At 33.2% G+C, this 18,647-nt stretch overlaps 1 protein-coding gene and 1 long non-coding RNA gene across 2 annotated transcripts; both read left to right on the forward strand.

Moving 5' to 3' along the window:
• The first annotated feature begins 3,772 nt into the window (after positions 1-3,772).
• Positions 3,773-4,767, forward strand: LOC128386924 (uncharacterized). Its single transcript, XR_008324940.1, has 2 exons — positions 3,773-4,286; positions 4,378-4,767. It is a non-coding gene; the product is annotated as an uncharacterized LOC128386924 (long non-coding RNA).
• Positions 4,768-8,689: 3,922 nt separating this feature from the next.
• Positions 8,690-16,968, forward strand: LOC128386916 (pre-mRNA-processing-splicing factor 8). Its single transcript, XM_053346031.1, has 5 exons — positions 8,690-9,811; positions 10,046-14,687; positions 14,845-16,078; positions 16,328-16,585; positions 16,802-16,968. The coding sequence occupies exons 1-4, from the start codon at positions 8,853-8,855 to the stop codon at positions 16,480-16,482; spliced, it is 6,990 nt and encodes a 2,329-aa protein (XP_053202006.1). The 5' UTR covers positions 8,690-8,852; the 3' UTR covers positions 16,483-16,585; positions 16,802-16,968.
• The last annotated feature ends 1,679 nt before the right edge of the window (positions 16,969-18,647 follow it).

The raw sequence follows: 18,647 nt of genomic DNA on the forward strand, positions 1-18,647 counted from the left end.
CTGAACGAGTATATCGTAACAGGGGGAGATTCAATGAGAGTAATGAGTCTATTCTTTACAGATTTAATTTTTCCTCATCTTACTCTCTCTTTCTCTTTCTTTTTCTCTTTCAATTACTTTTTCATTCACTCGTTTGGTCTTTCTCTCACTTTTAAAAGTGTCACTAATATTAGCAAAATTTTTCATTAAGCTTCGGCTCTAGGCCAACCTCCCTCCAAAAATACACAGCTTTTGAATTTTTTTTGTATTCTAGTTGCTAAGGGGAAAAGGAAGAGGCTCCTCCTTTACCACAACGTCTTGGACCTTACCCCAATGAGATACCAGATTAAGTGAAATCATTCAAATGCTATGAAGATTAAAATAAAAATTAAGAAAATTCATAAAAATTCATGATACAGAGAAGAGAGAAAGAGAGACAGAGATAGAAATAGAGAAGAAAGTGGTTTTCAAGTTTTTGAATTTTCGTGTTTTAAAAGCGTTTTGATTGTCGTTTTTGAGTGGCGTTTGTTTCACTTTGTGTCACAGTGACACTGTCACTTATAACTATCACATGGAAAGAAAATTGAAAACAGGGTAAAACCATAACAAACCAAAAAAGGCTCCTAGGCTAAGGGACTATATGACCAGAGATTTCTGGTCGAATAGGTTGTTCCTATTTTAACAACCGGCGACAAATTGATAAATTTCATGTTTGGTTATTTAATTGTTCCCGTTTAGTTGAATTATCTTTTCAAACTGTTTATCTACCTTTGGAATTTCAATTGCAATATGGAGAGAAGATAATTAAATCACCACCATTACAAACAATACAAACATGGAAACATTTCTTGCAAGAAGATATTGTAAACTCACCGGTTACATTGGAATTGTTTATTTGTTTCCTTAATCATTTACGGATTTGTGATGATTTAATGCCAAAAATGATTATACCTCAAGAAAATGAGTGTATCCAAGGTACAAGAGATCAAATTATGAATTTATCGTTCGATAGTTTGAAAAATCAACAGCAATTATCTCTTGTATTGAGATTGTCTCATGCTTGGGGTAATTTGGTTTTGCTTAAAAATTTTTACGACAATCAAAAATTGACAACTAATTTGGTTAAACATTCTTGGTACGATATGGGACCAATTCATGATTATTACGATTCTGGTGTTTGGAAAGCAATTGTCAACCAATGTCTATCATCATCAGATGACAATCTTGTACAAATCATATTCCAAATGATGATACAGAAATTGTCCTTCTTTACCAAAACCTTTTACTCCGAGAGCAGCGATCCTGAAATCCGTGATTTATGTAAACAGAATATACTAATTATAGTTAATTGTTTGTAAAATAAAGAGCTTCAGTCAGAAATTCACAGAAATAATTCAAATCAGAATTCAACACCAAAAAGATGAATTCCAAGTTAATCACTTCCTTGGAAATAATAACCAATCAAAGATGAAAAGGAATTAATTAATTAACCCAATTCAAAGTAAACAATTTAATCACAAACATCACAAACAATTATTACGATTCACGATTTTTCGCATGAAAATTAAGGAAAAACTAGGCTACCTACAGACACAACAAAAATATCAAATGAAAGAGCTTAAAAATCTACACCCGCAAAAAATAGAACCAATGTCATAGGTGGTCAGGGTCAAAAGTTATTAATTAATGAAAAAAAGGGGCGTTAAATTGACCAAATTGAAATGTTAATTAGATTAATAAGAGGATTAGATAGAAAAGAAAGAGAAATGGGGGAGAGAGAGAAGGGGTGAATTATGACGTACGGGGCAATGAAAGGGAAGAGAAAATAAAGAGTGTAATGAAATAAACCAAGGACTAACGGATTTAACCACCCTATCAACCCGAAAGAGTTAATCAACATGAGAAATTCCCGTTTTCTTGATCCTCTCACCTTTAATTAATTACTTTAATTACCCATAATAATTCATAAATTGAGATATTTCCTTAGCTCTCTCTCTCTCTCTTATCTACTTCTCTCTCTCTTTATCCTCTTCATCCTTTTAAAACCCAATTAACCTTTAAGAAATTGTAATTCTTAGATTAGCAATAAATAAATTTAGTATAAAAAGGGGTAACAAATAATAAAGATTTAGATTCAATAAGGCAAAGTAATCGCCAACGAGTCTCATTCTCTTCACCGGGACTTCGTCATTTTTTTGTGACAAAGAGCATCAGATGAATTTAAGTTTTTAATTGTATCAACCGCACGCCCTGGGATATTAAACTTCGAGGGGTTAATCAGAGATTTGATTACTACGTTTAACTCAAGGTTCAAATAACGGTTTTTCCGGTCGACCATATAAAAAGACAGAAAAGATCACAGTCGTGAATTCAATTTCTTAAAATTTACTCAGAAAAGCGATCATGTTGATCGCAGGATTCGCCTTGTCTTTATTAATCTTTAATTTAGATAAATTTAATTAATCATCAACATGATTAATTAACCATCACCATCATTATCCAGTAATCAACTGACTCGTTGTTGTTGATTGTCATCAACAATCAATCATCATCATCATCAATAATTGATGTTGATTAACAAAATTAATATTTGTTAACCTGTTGTTGTTGTGGTTGATCAATAGCAACAATAACAATAAATATTTGGCATCAATTAATTAATTGTAGGTTGAGAGAGAGAGAGAGAAATTAAATCAAAAAGAAAGAGAAAAGTAAGAGAAAATGAAAGAGAAAAAGAAAATAAAGAAAGAGATGAGAAAGAGGATTTCTTATCCTTTGGTTTCTCTTTCAAAAAGTTGACTTTACATTACATGTATTCTAACCTTGGTAAAAATCCTGACCTGTTAAATTCATTGGATCTATGGAAATTTTCATCCTTTGTGCCCGATGAACATAACGACCAATTGACCCAAATCATAGTTGATAGAATCGGTGATTGTGAAGAAGAGGAAATTAACTTGCAACTATCATCAACCATTGATAAAGGTTGTGAAAGGTCAAGTTTCGTATTGTCCATGGTGGAATCGATTTTACGTAAGTTTATCGTTAATATGGATGAAAATCGAGAAATTGAGAAAACTTCTAAACTAATCAAGAAGAGAAATTTAGTTCACTGAACAAATTACAAAAAGTTAACCCCCTAAAATTACCAAAATTGTTGATCTTTAAAATATAAAAGTGTATCTATCACTATGAATGAAATGTATCAGAAATTGATAAAATCAGTATTCAAACAATAACTCTCTTGCATCACCTAATTTGCACTTAATTGTATTCTGAATTTTGTATCCAATTGATAATTAGTCCAAAACCAAAGTTTGGGTATGACATTAATACTCAAGAAATCAATGATACGATACTTGGATTTTCTTTTTTCATGATTAATTTTAGAGCAAAAATCTATTTAGAAACGAAGTTCGAGATTCACAATCATTATAAATGTGATATAAATCTATTTTTGACTTGAAATCCATTAAAAGCCAACTCATATCGTTTTGGTTTCTTCAATTGGTAAACACTGTAATTTACATTTTGTTTGTCACTAAATTTCATATGAATCAATAGACAAAGTTAATGTTAATGTTAAACAATCATATGATCGTTAAATTAATCTATCATCTAATTAACCTAATCTGAATAAACTTTCTTTAATTAACTTATTCAAATAATGATTCACAAATTAACAAGATCAACTCATTAACTATTAATTTTCTTCATCTTCATATTTACATTTGGTCAACAAAACCTAATCGTTATACCTTGACAGAGCTTTTTCAGTATAAGAAAAGTGTATCAGTAGATAACCTCGAAAAATGGTAAACTGTACAAAATAAAAAGATAAAGTTGATGACCTGTTCATTTGTGAATCATTATTTAAATACGTTAATTAAAAAAAGTTTATTCAGATCGAGATAATTAAATAATAGAGTAAATTAACGATCATCCGATGCTTTAACGTTAACATTGACTTTGTCTATTGATTCAGATGAAATTGATTTAATTGTGACTAATTCGATGCGATTAAAGTGACGATTAACATTAATCAATTGGGATAATCTTGATAATCGTTTTGTATAAAAACAAGAGTGTTAAGTTGATCATTATCACTTTTAATCATCAACTGATTTATTAACAACTAAGAAAACAGTTTTGTCTTTTTTTAAAATAACGATTAACAACTTTAAGCTTAATCATTTCTACAAAGTTCAAAGTTATGTCGTTTCTGAGCTTCAGCGTTTTCAACCAATTGCTTTCCCTTATTTATACAATAATCTACAACACTTGACCAACTATGTCCACCTCTCATGGTAAGTTTCAATTCAATTACTAGTAAAAGAAAAGATGAAATATAAACTAATCAATTGACCATATTATCATACATCTTTATCAAAACGGAAGATTTGGATTTACCAGCTTTCTACTTTGATCCTCTCATTAATCCAATAACCCACAGTCGAGTTTCAGTTAAAACAATTGAGCCCATTCCTGATGATGATAAATTAGATTAAATTGAATATTGGAAATAATAGAAAATTTCTAACAACTTTTGTGTTTTATAAAAATAAAATCTAATGGCTCATAAGCCACTGAAAAGCATCATGTTGATGAATTTGTATCATGTTCATTATTTCAACAAAAGGATCTCTAAGTCACATAACTTTATTTGATTTTTTAAAAGGGTCAACACGCGTCAAGATTTAATGATTATATTGGCAACGGAAAAGTCATTTAGATTACAGTGTAATAGAATTATCGATTTGAATAAAAACACTTGAGAAATTCTCATAATTATTTGATGTCTACGCTTGGCATTTTCTATTCGATCTTTTCTATTATAATATAATAATGATGAATGATGTCATTTTCTTAATATCGTAAAATTTTGTTTCATATTTTTCATTGTGAGCTTTGGATAAGTAATGAATAATTCTAGGGGTGTTTTGAGAGTTCTATTCACGGATTCAAAATCTCTACCCCAGGGTTACATTAAGCTTATCCTAGAAAATCACCTAGGTAAATTAGGTTAATTTTCCAATATCCTTAGTTTACCCAGTGAATAGAAAGGTCGATGATTTGTACGAAATACCAGCCGAAGCTGATCTAATTTATCCGGATCAATATATTCATTTCCTGGGTGGTAAAGAAAGTAATGTATCCGCTGGGCCAGTAATTGGAAGTGAAAGTTGTGTCTTCATAAACATATAACCAAACTCGTCAACTGGTGTAATTAACAAAGGAATATTGTCATCGCTTGAAATCGTCGATTATTCAGTTTTAATCTTCATCGCCCTGTTAATTACTATCGCATTGGTATTATATTTGACTTGATCTAATATCAGAAGTAGTGATCAGATTAATTCTACTTTTTATCGACCTTGAATCATAGAGTTTACGTTGTTGATAATCAAAGGTAAATTTGGGTTATTCTTATTTCTAACCTGTTCTCTCTCAGTTCATTTCGTATTACATTTGTTTTCGGCATCGTTTACAACACAAACTCGATAGCTTCACGTCCAGCGCCGTTGAATACATGGTCCGATCAATCAATCAATTGCGATAACCTTCATCACCTTTTTGTATATTAAAAAAAAAGAGTTGTAAGTTGGTTATCATCACTTGTAATCATCGATTGATTTAATCAACACCAAAAATAACAGTTTATTGGTGAAAATTTTGGCAAACTTTAATTTATGATTTCTACTTATTTTTTCTGTTCAATGTTGTTTCTATTTATTAAATAGTTATTAAATTCAATTCTCAAAACACCAAAACTTTTTTCTGATTTATTACTTTTTCGCGTTATTTTATTCAAAAACTGTTGACCGCGTTGATTTTATTCTCGTTTTAATCCAAATTTCACAGAAAAAATTAAAAGAAATCTAGTGAAATCTATCGACCGAAGAAACTTCTAACATAGACTGTACATGCCACTGTTTGACCGACTTGTTAAAGATATGCTGATAAAAGAGAATTTGGTTACCAAGAGGCTCAAAAAGAAGAGATGCCTCCAGAACATGTCACACTATGTCCAACAAAACATCCGAAAGTTTCATAAAATATGGATTTTTCTTTATCCGAAGCAAAGCAAAAGAAGGAAACAAAGTTCTGATATATTATCTTTTCGGTCAACTTTGCTTCGAAAACTACAAGTTACACTTACAAAATTTTAAGGCCACTAGCGTAACCTACGTAACTATAACGGTAAATCACCGATTCAAACTGGAAAAAAATACGTAGGCTTACAGTTGACACATAGTCAAACACATTGCGATATAAAAATCTATTTTACAAAGTGACTGTGTGAGATGTTTTTATTCATTCATTTTTAACCGTAACACCCTTGAGATGTTCAATTATTGGAAATTCACTTGATTTGATTCACTAAAAAGGGTCAACACGCGTCAACATTTAATGATCATTATATTGACATGGAGAAAATTAATTGACTCCAATCCTCGATTGATTTACTAGATGATTAAATCGATTGAAATGGAAAAGTTTTTCACAAACTTTTAATATCAACCAAGTCTCTTGATTACATTGATTTTATTAATATATTCTATTAGTTTACTTGCGTTCTTTGATATGATTTTATTTTCTTAATATCGAGTATTGATATAATTGATATTTCTGTAAGATGACTACATGTAGCAGCTATGCAATGAATTATTCTCGAAATTTTCTTAAAGTTTTAACTTCTCTGAGAGGATCCAAGGGTTACCTAAAGGTTCTATTCGAAAATCAGTTAGGTAATGTTCCAGTATTGTTCGTTGACATGGACAGTGAGGCCGACGATATTTCGTTCGTCTCATCAGGCAAAGTTGATCTACTTTTTTCGGCTAAATATTTACATCCGCTGGACGGGACAGAAACTAATGTGTCCGTCGGGCCAGTAATTGGAAGTGACAGTTGCGTCTTCATGAACATATACCCAAACTCGTCAACTGGTGTAGTTAACAAAGGAATATTATCATCACTTGAAATCGTGGATTATTCAGTTTTGATCTTCATCACCCTGTTAATTACTCTCGGCTTAGCATTGTATTTTACTCGATCTAACATCAGAAGTAGTGAACAGATTAATTCAGCCTTTTATCGACCTTCGGTCATAGAGTTTCTGTTTCTGACGATAATCAACAGCAAATTTGGTTTATGCTTATTTCTAACCTGTTCTCTCTCAGTTCATTACATATTACATTTATTTTCCGCATCGTTTACAACACAATACTCGATAGCTTCACGTCCAGCGCCATTGAATACATGGTCTGATCTAACTTCACGGAAAGAGATCAATTGTACCGCTCATGAAAGGACTTGTTATCGTTTTGCAAATGATTCTTTTGGCTTAGAAAACACATTAATTCCTATTAGCCTTGAATCATACGATAAATTTATCTATGGAGCTACTGATAAATCAATGATTTCACATTTTGAAAAGGATATTAGCGTTTTACGCGTTTTGAATAACTATTGTAGATATCATTATAATCAAAATTTTATTATGCTAAGAAAAAAAGAAATCGACATGCTAGTTCATGTTAGTACAGTTCGTTATTTTGATAGAAGAGGTTCATTCTTTTACCACACAAATATTGATCGTAATAAGAAAAGATGGATTATCAGAACTTCCTATTATTCTTTTGAACATGGTCTTGCTGCCGTTTCATTCTCAAAAGCATCAAAAAGATGCTATGGTCGCATCTCTAGCATTCTCTTTCCAGCATGTTGGCGTTTCGAGAAGTTAAGTAATCGACACATAGGTTCATACAGTCCAATCACTTATTCTAATTTTACTGATCTAATTAACCTTTACTTATTACTTTGTATTTTTTCATTTGTCTCATTTCTGTTTGAAGTTAGTCTCATCAAATGTAAATACGAAGACTGGCAAAAACAGTAGTTAGTAAGTTGCTAAAGCGTTTCTTTGATTTGTTGAGTTGTCATTTGAGTACATTAATCGGCGAGAGCGTTGACTCTGTCTGGGTGTAAAGAATAAAATGATAGAATTAACATTCATCAGAATATTCATGTATTGATTCATATGAGATCTAGTATATGAAAAATGTAAATTAATTGCAAATAAAGGTTCAAATCTACTAATTTAGTTGTGATTCATTCAACATTGTATCGTTTTAATTGTGACTGGATCAGTCTGGCTGATTCATACAGGTGGTCAAAGTGACAATTAACATAAATCAATTGCGATAACCTTCATCACCATTTTGTATAAAAAGAAAGAGTTGTAAGTTAATTACCATCACTTGTAATCATCGATTGATTTAATCACCAACTATTAATGAAATAACAGTCTGTTCTTTTGTTTTAACATAACAACTTTAGTTATCTAACAATCATGAACTTCAACGTTTTCAGAGTTTTCATCGTTTTCATTATTGTCCTCGCTACAACTGCTTCAGTCCACCAGCAAAAAAGTGCTGTCGATGATCTTGGTACGGTAGTCGATGATTCAGTACTGTTATGATTTCTGTTCGATACTGTTTCGATTTATTAAATAAATTCAAAATCTCCAACCAACTAAACTTTTTTTCTGATTTCTTAATTTTTCGCGTTATTTAAAATAACTTATTTTATTCAAAAATTGTTGACCGCGTTGATTTTATTCTCGTTTTAATTCAAATTTCGCAGAAAAAAATTTAAAGAAATCTAGTGACATCTATCGACCGAAGAAACTTCTAACATTGATTCTATAGACTGTACATGCCGCTGTTTGACCGACTTGTTATTATCTTTTAACTCGTGTTAAGTTAATTAGTTCGTTTATTTTCGAATTTAATTGATTTTGTGATAATTTAATTCAGTGCTGACGTGGTAATTGACAGGAACCTTTTTGCTCTCTAGTTTGTTAGGGCAACATGGAGGTTATGATGGAACAAGATGTGCGTTTCCTTACTGAAGATGAGCTTAAAGAGAAATCAAAGAAATGGCAATTGTTACAGTCTAAAAGATATGCTGATAAAAGGAAATTTGGTTACCAAGAGGCTCAAAAAGAGGAGATGCCTCCGGAACATGTTAGAAAAATCATCCGTGATCATGGAGATATGACAAGTAAAAAGTATCGACATGATAAGAGAGTCTACCTTGGGTCGCTTAAATTTATGCCTCATGCTGTTCTCAAGCTAATGGAAAATATGCCAATGCCATGGGAACAAATTCGTGAAGTTCAAGTCCTTTATCACATTACAGGTGCCATAACCTTCGTTAATGAAATACCCTTGGTAATTGAACCTGTTTATATCGCTCAATGGGGCAGCATGTGGGTCATGATGAGGAGAGAGAAACGTGACCGTCGTCATTTCAAAAGAATGAGATTTCCACCCTTTGATGACGAAGAACCTCCACTAGATTATGCTGATAATGTTCTTGATGTTGAACCATTGGAAGCAATTCAAATGGAATTGGACCGTGAAGATGATGCCGCTGTGGTCGATTGGTTCTATGAACACAAACCATTGTCCGATTCTAGATATGTTAATGGACCTTCTTACAAGAAATGGAATCTTGCTATTCCTCAACTAGCCAGTCTCTATAAACTGGCCGAACCTTTGATAACTGACCTTTTAGATGAAAATTATTTTTATCTATTTGATTTAAAATCTTTCTTCACCGCTAAAGCCCTAAACATGTCCATTCCTGGTGGACCCAAATTTGAGCCTCTAATCAAAGACATCAATCCAGCTGATGAAGATTGGAATGAATTTAACGATATCAATAAGATTATCATTCGACAACCAATTCGAACCGAATACCGAATTGCTTTCCCTTATTTATACAATAATCTACAACACTTGACCAACTATGTCCACCTCTCATGGTAAGTTTCAATTCAATTACTAGTAAATGAAAATATGAAATACAAACTAATTAATTGACCACAGCAATTTCAGAAGCCAATATTTTCTATTTTCTGCTTTCTGTCGATAAAAAAATACCAGTATTTGTGGTCAGATAAACCAATAGATGCGTATTGGCTCTTTGTCTGAATGATCATAATTAGCCGCTGACTCTAATTACATTTTCTCTCTTCTTTACCTTTTTCTATTTGCAGGTATCATACACCGAATGTTGTCTTTATCAAAACGGAAGATTTGGATTTACCAGCTTTCTACTTTGATCCTCTTATTAATCCAATTACCCACAGTCGAGTTTCAGTTAAAACAATTGAGCCCATTCCTGATGATGATAAATTAGACGATGATATCTTCACTTTACCTGATGATGTTGAGCCTTACATGAGTAGTTTTCCTCTTTATACAGATAACACTGCTAATGGAATCGCTCTTCTTTGGGCTCCTAGACCATATAATTTACGTTCAGGACGAACTCGTCGTGCTATCGATATTCCACTGGTCAAATCTTGGTATCTTGAACATTGTCCACCCAATATGCCGGTTAAAGTTCGAGTGTCATATCAGAAATTGTTGAAATATTTTGTCCTTAATGCACTCAAACATCGTCATCCCAAACCCCAAAAGAAAAGATATTTATTCCGTTCTTTTAAAGCAACTAAATTTTTCCAAACGACAACACTTGATTGGGTTGAAGCGGGTCTTCAAGTTTGTCGACAAGGTTACAATATGTTGAATCTCTTGATTCATCGTAAAAACCTAAACTATCTTCATCTCGACTATAATTTCAACCTTAAACCAGTTAAAACATTGACCACCAAGGAACGTAAAAAGTCAAGATTTGGTAATGCCTTCCATTTATGTCGAGAAATCCTCCGGTTAACCAAATTAGTCGTTGACAGTCACGTTCAATATCGACTGAACAACGTTGACGCCTTTCAACTGGCCGATGGTCTTCAATACATATTCGCTCATGTTGGTCAACTAACTGGAATGTATCGTTACAAGTATAAACTTATGAGACAAATCAGAATGTGTAAAGATCTCAAACATTTAATTTACTATCGATTCAACACTGGTCCAGTTGGTAAAGGTCCTGGTTGTGGATTTTGGGCTCCCGGTTGGAGAGTCTGGTTATTTTTCCTTCGAGGGATCACACCTCTACTCGAAAGATGGCTTGGTAATTTACTGTCCCGTCAATTTGAGGGTCGTCATTCAAAAGGTGTTGCAAAAACAGTAACCAAACAAAGAGTTGAAAGTCATTTCGATCTTGAGCTTCGTGCATCCGTTATGCATGATATTCTGGACATGATGCCCGAAGGTATTAAACAAAATAAAGCTCGAACAATCTTACAACATCTAAGTGAAGCCTGGAGATCATGGAAAGCAAACATTGCATGGAAAGTCCCTGGTTTACCAATACCTATCGAAGCGATGATTACTCGATATGTTAAAATGAAAGCCGATTGGTGGACCAATACCGCTCATTACAATCGTGAAAGAATCCGAAGAGGAGCGACCGTTGATAAAACTGTTTGCAAGAAAAATCTTGGTCGATTAACCCGTTTATACCTTAAAGCTGAACAAGAAAGACAACACAATTATCTTAAAGATGGTCCATATATTAGCACTGAAGAAGCTGTTGCCATTTACACGACAACAGTCAATTGGCTGGAAAGCAGACGATTCTCACCAATTCCTTTTCCACCCTTGTCTTATAAACACGATACAAAGTTACTCATTTTGGCCTTGGAACGTCTTAAAGAAGCTTATAGTGTAAAAAGTAGACTTAATCAATCACAACGTGAAGAACTTGGTCTCATTGAACAAGCTTATGATAATCCACACGAAGCCTTATCTCGTATTAAACGTCAACTGTTAACTTCAAGAGCTTTCAAAGAGGTTAGCATTGAGTTCATGGATCTTTATTCACATCTGATTCCTGTTTACGATGTTGAACCTTTGGAAAAGATTACCGATGCTTATTTAGATCAATATCTCTGGTATGAAGCGGACAAGAGACGACTGTTTCCACCTTGGATTAAACCAGCAGACTCTGAACCACCACCACTTCTGACATACAAATGGTGTCAAGGAGTTAATAATCTCAATAATGTTTGGGATACCAGTGAAGGAGAGTGTAATGTCCTTTTAGAATCTAAATTTGAAAAAATTTATGAGAAAATTGATCTCACTCTTCTTAATCGACTTCTTCGTCTTATCGTTGATCATAACATTGCCGATTATATGACAGCTAAAAATAACATCACCATAAATTACAAAGATATGAATCATACCAATTCTTATGGTATCATTAGAGGTTTACAATTTGCCTCATTCATTGTCCAATATTATGGACTGGTTCTTGACCTTCTAGTCCTTGGTTTACAACGAGCTAGTGAAATGGCTGGTCCACCACCGATGCCAAATGATTTCCTTCAATTTCAAGACACCGAAACGGAAGAAGCTCATCCAATCCGACTTTACTGTCGTTACATTGATCGTATTCACATCTTTTTCCGTTTCACTGCAGAAGAAGCTCGAGATCTTATCCAACGTTATCTCACCGAACATCCTGATCCCAATAATGAGAATATTGTTGGTTACAATAATAAAAAATGTTGGCCTCGAGATGCAAGAATGCGTCTCATGAAGCACGATGTTAATTTGGGTAGAGGTGTTTTCTGGGATATCAAGAATCGTTTACCTCGTTCGGTAACCACAGTCAATTGGGAAAACAGTTTCTGTTGTGTTTATAGTAAAGATAATCCAAATCTTTTGTTCAATATGTGTGGATTTGAATGTCGTATCTTACCAAAATGTCGTGTGATACAAGAAGAAATGTCGAGTAAAGATGGAACATGGAATCTTCAAAATGAAGTGACTAAAGAGAGAACTGCTCAGTGTTTCCTTCGAGTTGATGAAGAATCTTTACAAAGATTCCACAATCGTGTTCGACAAATTCTTATGGCTTCAGGATCTACGACTTTCACCAAGATTGTGAATAAATGGAATACCGCTCTCATCGGTTTAATGACTTACTTCCGTGAATCAGTTGTAAACACACCCGAACTTTTAGATCTTTTAGTCAAATGTGAAAACAAAATTCAAACTCGAATTAAGATTGGTTTAAATTCTAAAATGCCGAGTCGTTTCCCTCCAGTTGTTTTTTACACTCCTAAAGAACTTGGTGGACTTGGTATGCTTTCAATGGGTCATGTTCTTATCCCTCAAAGTGACCTTCGTTGGTCTAAGCAAACTGATGTTGGTATTACACATTTCCGATCCGGTATGAGTCACGATGGTGATCAAGTTATTCCAAATTTATATCGTTACATTCAACCTTGGGAGACTGAATTTATTGATTCTCAACGAGTTTGGGCTGAATATGCATTAAAACGACAAGAAGCTTTAGCACAAAATCGACGTTTAACTCTGGAAGATCTAGAAGACAGTTGGGATCGTGGTATCCCTCGTATTAATACTCTTTTCCAAAAAGATCGTCACACTTTGGCTTATGACAAAGGTTGGCGAGTTCGAACTGATTTTAAACAATATCAAGTATTGAAACAAAATCCATTTTGGTGGACTCATCAGCGACACGATGGTAAACTATGGAATCTTAACAATTATCGAACTGACATGATCCAATCTCTTGGAGGTGTTGAAGGTATTCTGGAACACACACTTTTCCGTGGTACTTATTTCCCAACCTGGGAAGGTCTTTTCTGGGAAAAAGCTAGTGGTTTCGAGGAATCAATGAAATACAAAAAACTGACCAATGCCCAAAGATCGGGTTTAAATCAAATTCCCAATCGTCGTTTTACTCTCTGGTGGTCACCAACAATCAATCGAGCCAATGTTTATGTTGGTTTCCAAGTCCAACTTGATTTAACTGGTATCTTTATGCACGGTAAAATTCCGACCCTGAAAATTTCTCTCATTCAAATTTTCCGTGCTCATTTGTGGCAAAAAATTCATGAAAGTATTGTTATGGATCTTTGTCAAGTTTTCGATCAAGAACTTGATGCACTTGAAATTGAAACTGTCCAAAAGGAAACTATTCATCCTCGTAAATCGTACAAAATGAACAGTTCATGTGCCGATATTTTACTGTTCGCTGCTTACAAGTGGAATGTTTCTCGAACTTCTCTTCTAGCTGATGCTAAGGATACGATGGACGGAACAACTACCCAAAAGTATTGGATCGATGTACAATTGCGATGGGGTGATTACGATTCTCACGATATTGAAAGATATGCTCGAGCTAAATTTTTGGATTATACCTCAGACAATATGAGTATCTATCCTTCACCTACTGGTGTCCTGATTGCAGTTGATTTGGCTTACAATTTACATTCTGCTTTCGGTAATTGGTTCCCTGGCTGTAAACCTTTGATCCAACAAGCAATGGCTAAGATAATGAAGGCCAATCCAGCGCTTTATGTTTTACGTGAAAGAATCCGTAAAGGTTTACAACTTTACTCTTCAGAACCAACTGAACCTTATCTGTCATCTCAGAATTATGGTGAACTTTTCTCTAATCAAATCATTTGGTTTGTCGATGATACAAATGTCTACAGAGTAACAATTCATAAAACTTTCGAAGGCAATCTCACCACTAAACCAATTAACGGAGCCATTTTTATCTTCAATCCAAGAACTGGACAACTCTTCCTTAAAATCATTCACACTAGTGTTTGGGCTGGTCAAAAACGTTTAGGTCAATTGGCCAAATGGAAAACAGCTGAAGAAGTCGCTGCTTTGATTAGATCACTTCCCGTTGAAGAACAACCTAAACAAATTATCGTCACTCGTAAAGGAATGCTTGACCCATTGGAGGTTAGTTAACCGTTTTGTGACAAATTATAATTACTTGAGATTTTTAATATTCCCTTTGTTTCTTTCATCTTTTTCTTTCCAAACGAGAATCAGAATCAACTCAATTTGAAATTTCCAAGTTTCTAACGGTTTTCTTTTCTTTCTTTTTCTATTTCAGGTCCATTTATTGGATTTCCCCAACATCGTAATCAAAGGTAGTGAGCTTCAATTGCCATTCCAAGCTTGTCTCAAAGTCGAAAAGTTTGGTGATCTTATTTTGAAAGCAACCGAACCTCAAATGGTTCTATTCAACCTTTATGACGATTGGCTCAAAACGATATCCTCATACACAGCTTTCTCTCGATTAATTTTGATTCTTCGAGCTCTCCATGTGAATAATGAACGAACAAAAGTTATCCTTAAGCCTGACAAAACAACAATTACAGAACCTCATCACATTTGGCCTTCATTAACCGATGAAGAATGGATTAGGATAGAAGTTCAATTGAAAGATTTAATTCTCGCTGATTATGGTAAAAAGAACAATGTAAATGTGGCCTCACTTACTCAATCCGAAATTCGTGATATCATCCTGGGTATGGAAATCTCAGCTCCATCAGCTCAACGACAACAAATCGCTGAAATTGAAAAGCAAACCAAAGAACAGTCCCAATTAACCGCAACAACAACCCGAACAGTTAACAAACATGGTGATGAGATAATTACATCAACCACAAGTAATTACGAGACTCAAACATTTGCAAGTAAAACCGAATGGAGAATTCGAGCCATTTCAGCAACCAACCTTCATCTTCGAACTCAACATATTTTTGTATCATCTGATGATGTCAAAGAAACGGGTTACACGTACATCTTACCCAAAAATATTCTTAAAAGTTTTATCATCATATCTGACTTGAGAACTCAAATTTCTGGCTATCTTTATGGTTGCTCACCTGGTGATAATCCTCAAGTTAAAGAGATACACTGTATTGTGATGCCTCCTCAATGGGGAACTCATCAAGTAGTTCATTTACCTTCACAATTACCAACAAGTGAATATATTTCTGATTTTGAACCTTTAGGCTGGATTCATACACAACCAAATGAATTACCTCAACTGTCCCCTCAAGATATTACCACTCATGCCAAAATTATGAACGACAATTCAACCTGGGACGCAGATAAGACCATAGTTATCACATGTAGTTTTACTCCTGGTTCATGTTCACTTACTGCATACAAATTGACACCAACGGGCTACGAATGGGGTCGAAATAATACCGATCGTGGTAACAATCCTAAAGGTTACCTTCCATCGCATTATGAGAAAGTTCAAATGTTACTATCAGAAAGATTCCAAGGTTTCTTCATGGTACCTGCTCAAGGATCATGGAACTATAACTTTATGGGTAAGTTTATTCATCTAAACATGTTGATTGAACTTTTTAGGCTTAACTTATTTGATTTCATACCAGAGTTAACATTGTATCAGGTTTGACAATAATTAAGCCAAAAGTAAACATCAACACATAGTGCTGATTGATTTCCTTTTTGTGTTTCAATCAGTCTCCATGTTTGCTTATATGTCTCATTAGAATTATTTTATCAGCTTTAAATTAGTAAGTTTAATTAAATTTTCTTTCTCTTTACTTCTTTAGGTGTAAGTCACAGTGCTAACATGAAGTACGATATAAAACTTGGTCGACCAAAACCTTTCTATCATGAAGCCCATCGAACAGCTCATTTCTTAAAGTTCAGTACAATCGAAGAGTCGGAAAATGTTGGCGTGGATCGGGAAAATCTATTCGCTTAATTATTAAGATCAAAACACTTGTATCACTTGTCCTGCCGGCGTATTCATAGTAAAAACTATTCGACCTATGAAAAAGATTGAAACTCCATCAAACCAAAATTAGGTGAGTGATTAACAATTATTGATATTGGCCATTTCTACAATACATAATTTAGTACTTAATTTAGTATTCACGATCAGGCCTAGATTATAATGTAAACTAGTCATAGTACTTTCTAATTAGAAGATAATTATGAAAGCCTCCAGTTTATTACTACAAAGAAATTTTCTCAAATCATTAATTAACTAATTTGCATTTTCTTTTTTTCCTTATCCACAGGTTTCTGTTTTTTTTAAAATAATTTTAAGGATCCCGGCGGAAATTTCATCTCAACACTCACCTCATTTGAAATTATTTCAATCATCTCTGTAAAAATAATCTTTATAAAAAAATACAGTTCATTGAGAAACATTAATAACACAATTAAAATTCAACTTAAAGTAAAACTATTTAACCACATTAATCAATTGCTAAATATAAACTTCGCGACATGGGTCCAATTGAAATTCCTAAAATCTGTTTTCCTGTTGATCAAACATGATCATTAATTTTTGCAATCGTTCAGACTGTTCAAAGAATCAGGATCAATTTGTCACTAATTATAACAACTTAAATTGTTACTTTTTCCAACAAACTATTGATTACCATTTAATCACAATCAAGAATCACAAGAATGTGCTGTTAATATAATTTCACGATCATTAAGTAATTTCTCCCCTTCGTATCTTTAACACAACAATTAACCGAAGAGGGTGAAAATCTACAACTAAATTAACTTTGTTCAGAGAAATGGTAAACATGAAGCTCAAACAATTAACAATTATCATCAATTTGTTTATCTTGAAAACAAAGTTAAATTGTAGGTTGATATTAATGAGAAAACTACTACATATTTTATGAGCCTATCCTCAGAAATTAAACTACCAGATTAATTGTTTCAATTAAGCTAATAATCTAAAGGGTGATACAAAAAAGCAAATCCACTGAATGGAGTTAATGAAAAAGTGTGTCAGCAAATTTACTCGTGACTGCGAAACTTGGCTTATTTGAATAACGATGGAACGGACTTTGGTACTAAAGCAAAGATGATCTAACGCAGATCTCATCATTCAGGCCACACTTTGAATAGCCAACAACCACCAACACCAACTTAACAAGAAGATAAAACTCCTATTAAATTAAAATTAATGGAGAATCAAAGTGAATCAAATCGTGATTATTTGAGTTAGAAATTAAATAAAATAAAAGTCTACAACATGGAGATGATGATGAAGATCTAGAAAGAGTGAATATACAAAAAAATAGCCTCTCCATTGAGTTGCCCGGAGGGTAAAAGGGAGAGACTGGGTTAACGTGTAATGATAATGATTATGATTCCATTTAAATGGTTGATTAGGCAAAAAGAAGTTACAATTAAAGAGAAACTAAATTAAAGCGAAATGGCTTAAACATCGTAAATCAAATTTTCAACCATAATCGTATAGAGAAAATGTAAACCAAATCAAATCAAATGAAAATCAAAGAATTAGGATTAATAATAACAATTCAAATGGAATAGGAATAAATAAATTGTTATTATTAATCAAAAAGAAAGGCAAAAAAAGTGAAATAAATTGTTAGATTATCGCTTTTTTCCTCAATCTAAATTGTAACAATTTACCGAGTCAAGTTTTTTAAACTTGAAACATTTATTATTAGTTATTTGGAGTATAAGAAAAAAAATTAACCCCTAATAATGATAAGTAATTAGTTGATTGTTAAAGAGACTTGATTAAGTTGGATGGAGATAAAAAAACTGTTTGATCAACTTAAATAGTAACTCAATGGATAATTATAATCGAGACTAAATTATCGTTCAAATTAACCGATAATATAAGTTCAAGGAGAAATTAAATTGATCAATAACAGTGATCATCTTTTTATCATTAATGTATCTCGATAATGATGAATATGATTATCGATTACATATCATGTTGAACTATCAACCTGATTGAATTTACTAAATCATCATCATGTTTACCTGGCAGACTTTCAATCTCACTGATCATCTTGTTGACACAAACTTTTATCATCATCACCATTATATTGTAAATACATAATATTGTCATCATCATGATAATCATCA

The sequence above is a fragment of the Panonychus citri genome, unplaced genomic scaffold, assembly GCF_014898815.1.
Source record: "Panonychus citri isolate SS breed McGregor unplaced genomic scaffold, ASM1489881v1 Contig00077, whole genome shotgun sequence".
In the NCBI taxonomy this organism is placed as follows: domain Eukaryota; kingdom Metazoa; phylum Arthropoda; class Arachnida; order Trombidiformes; family Tetranychidae; genus Panonychus; species Panonychus citri.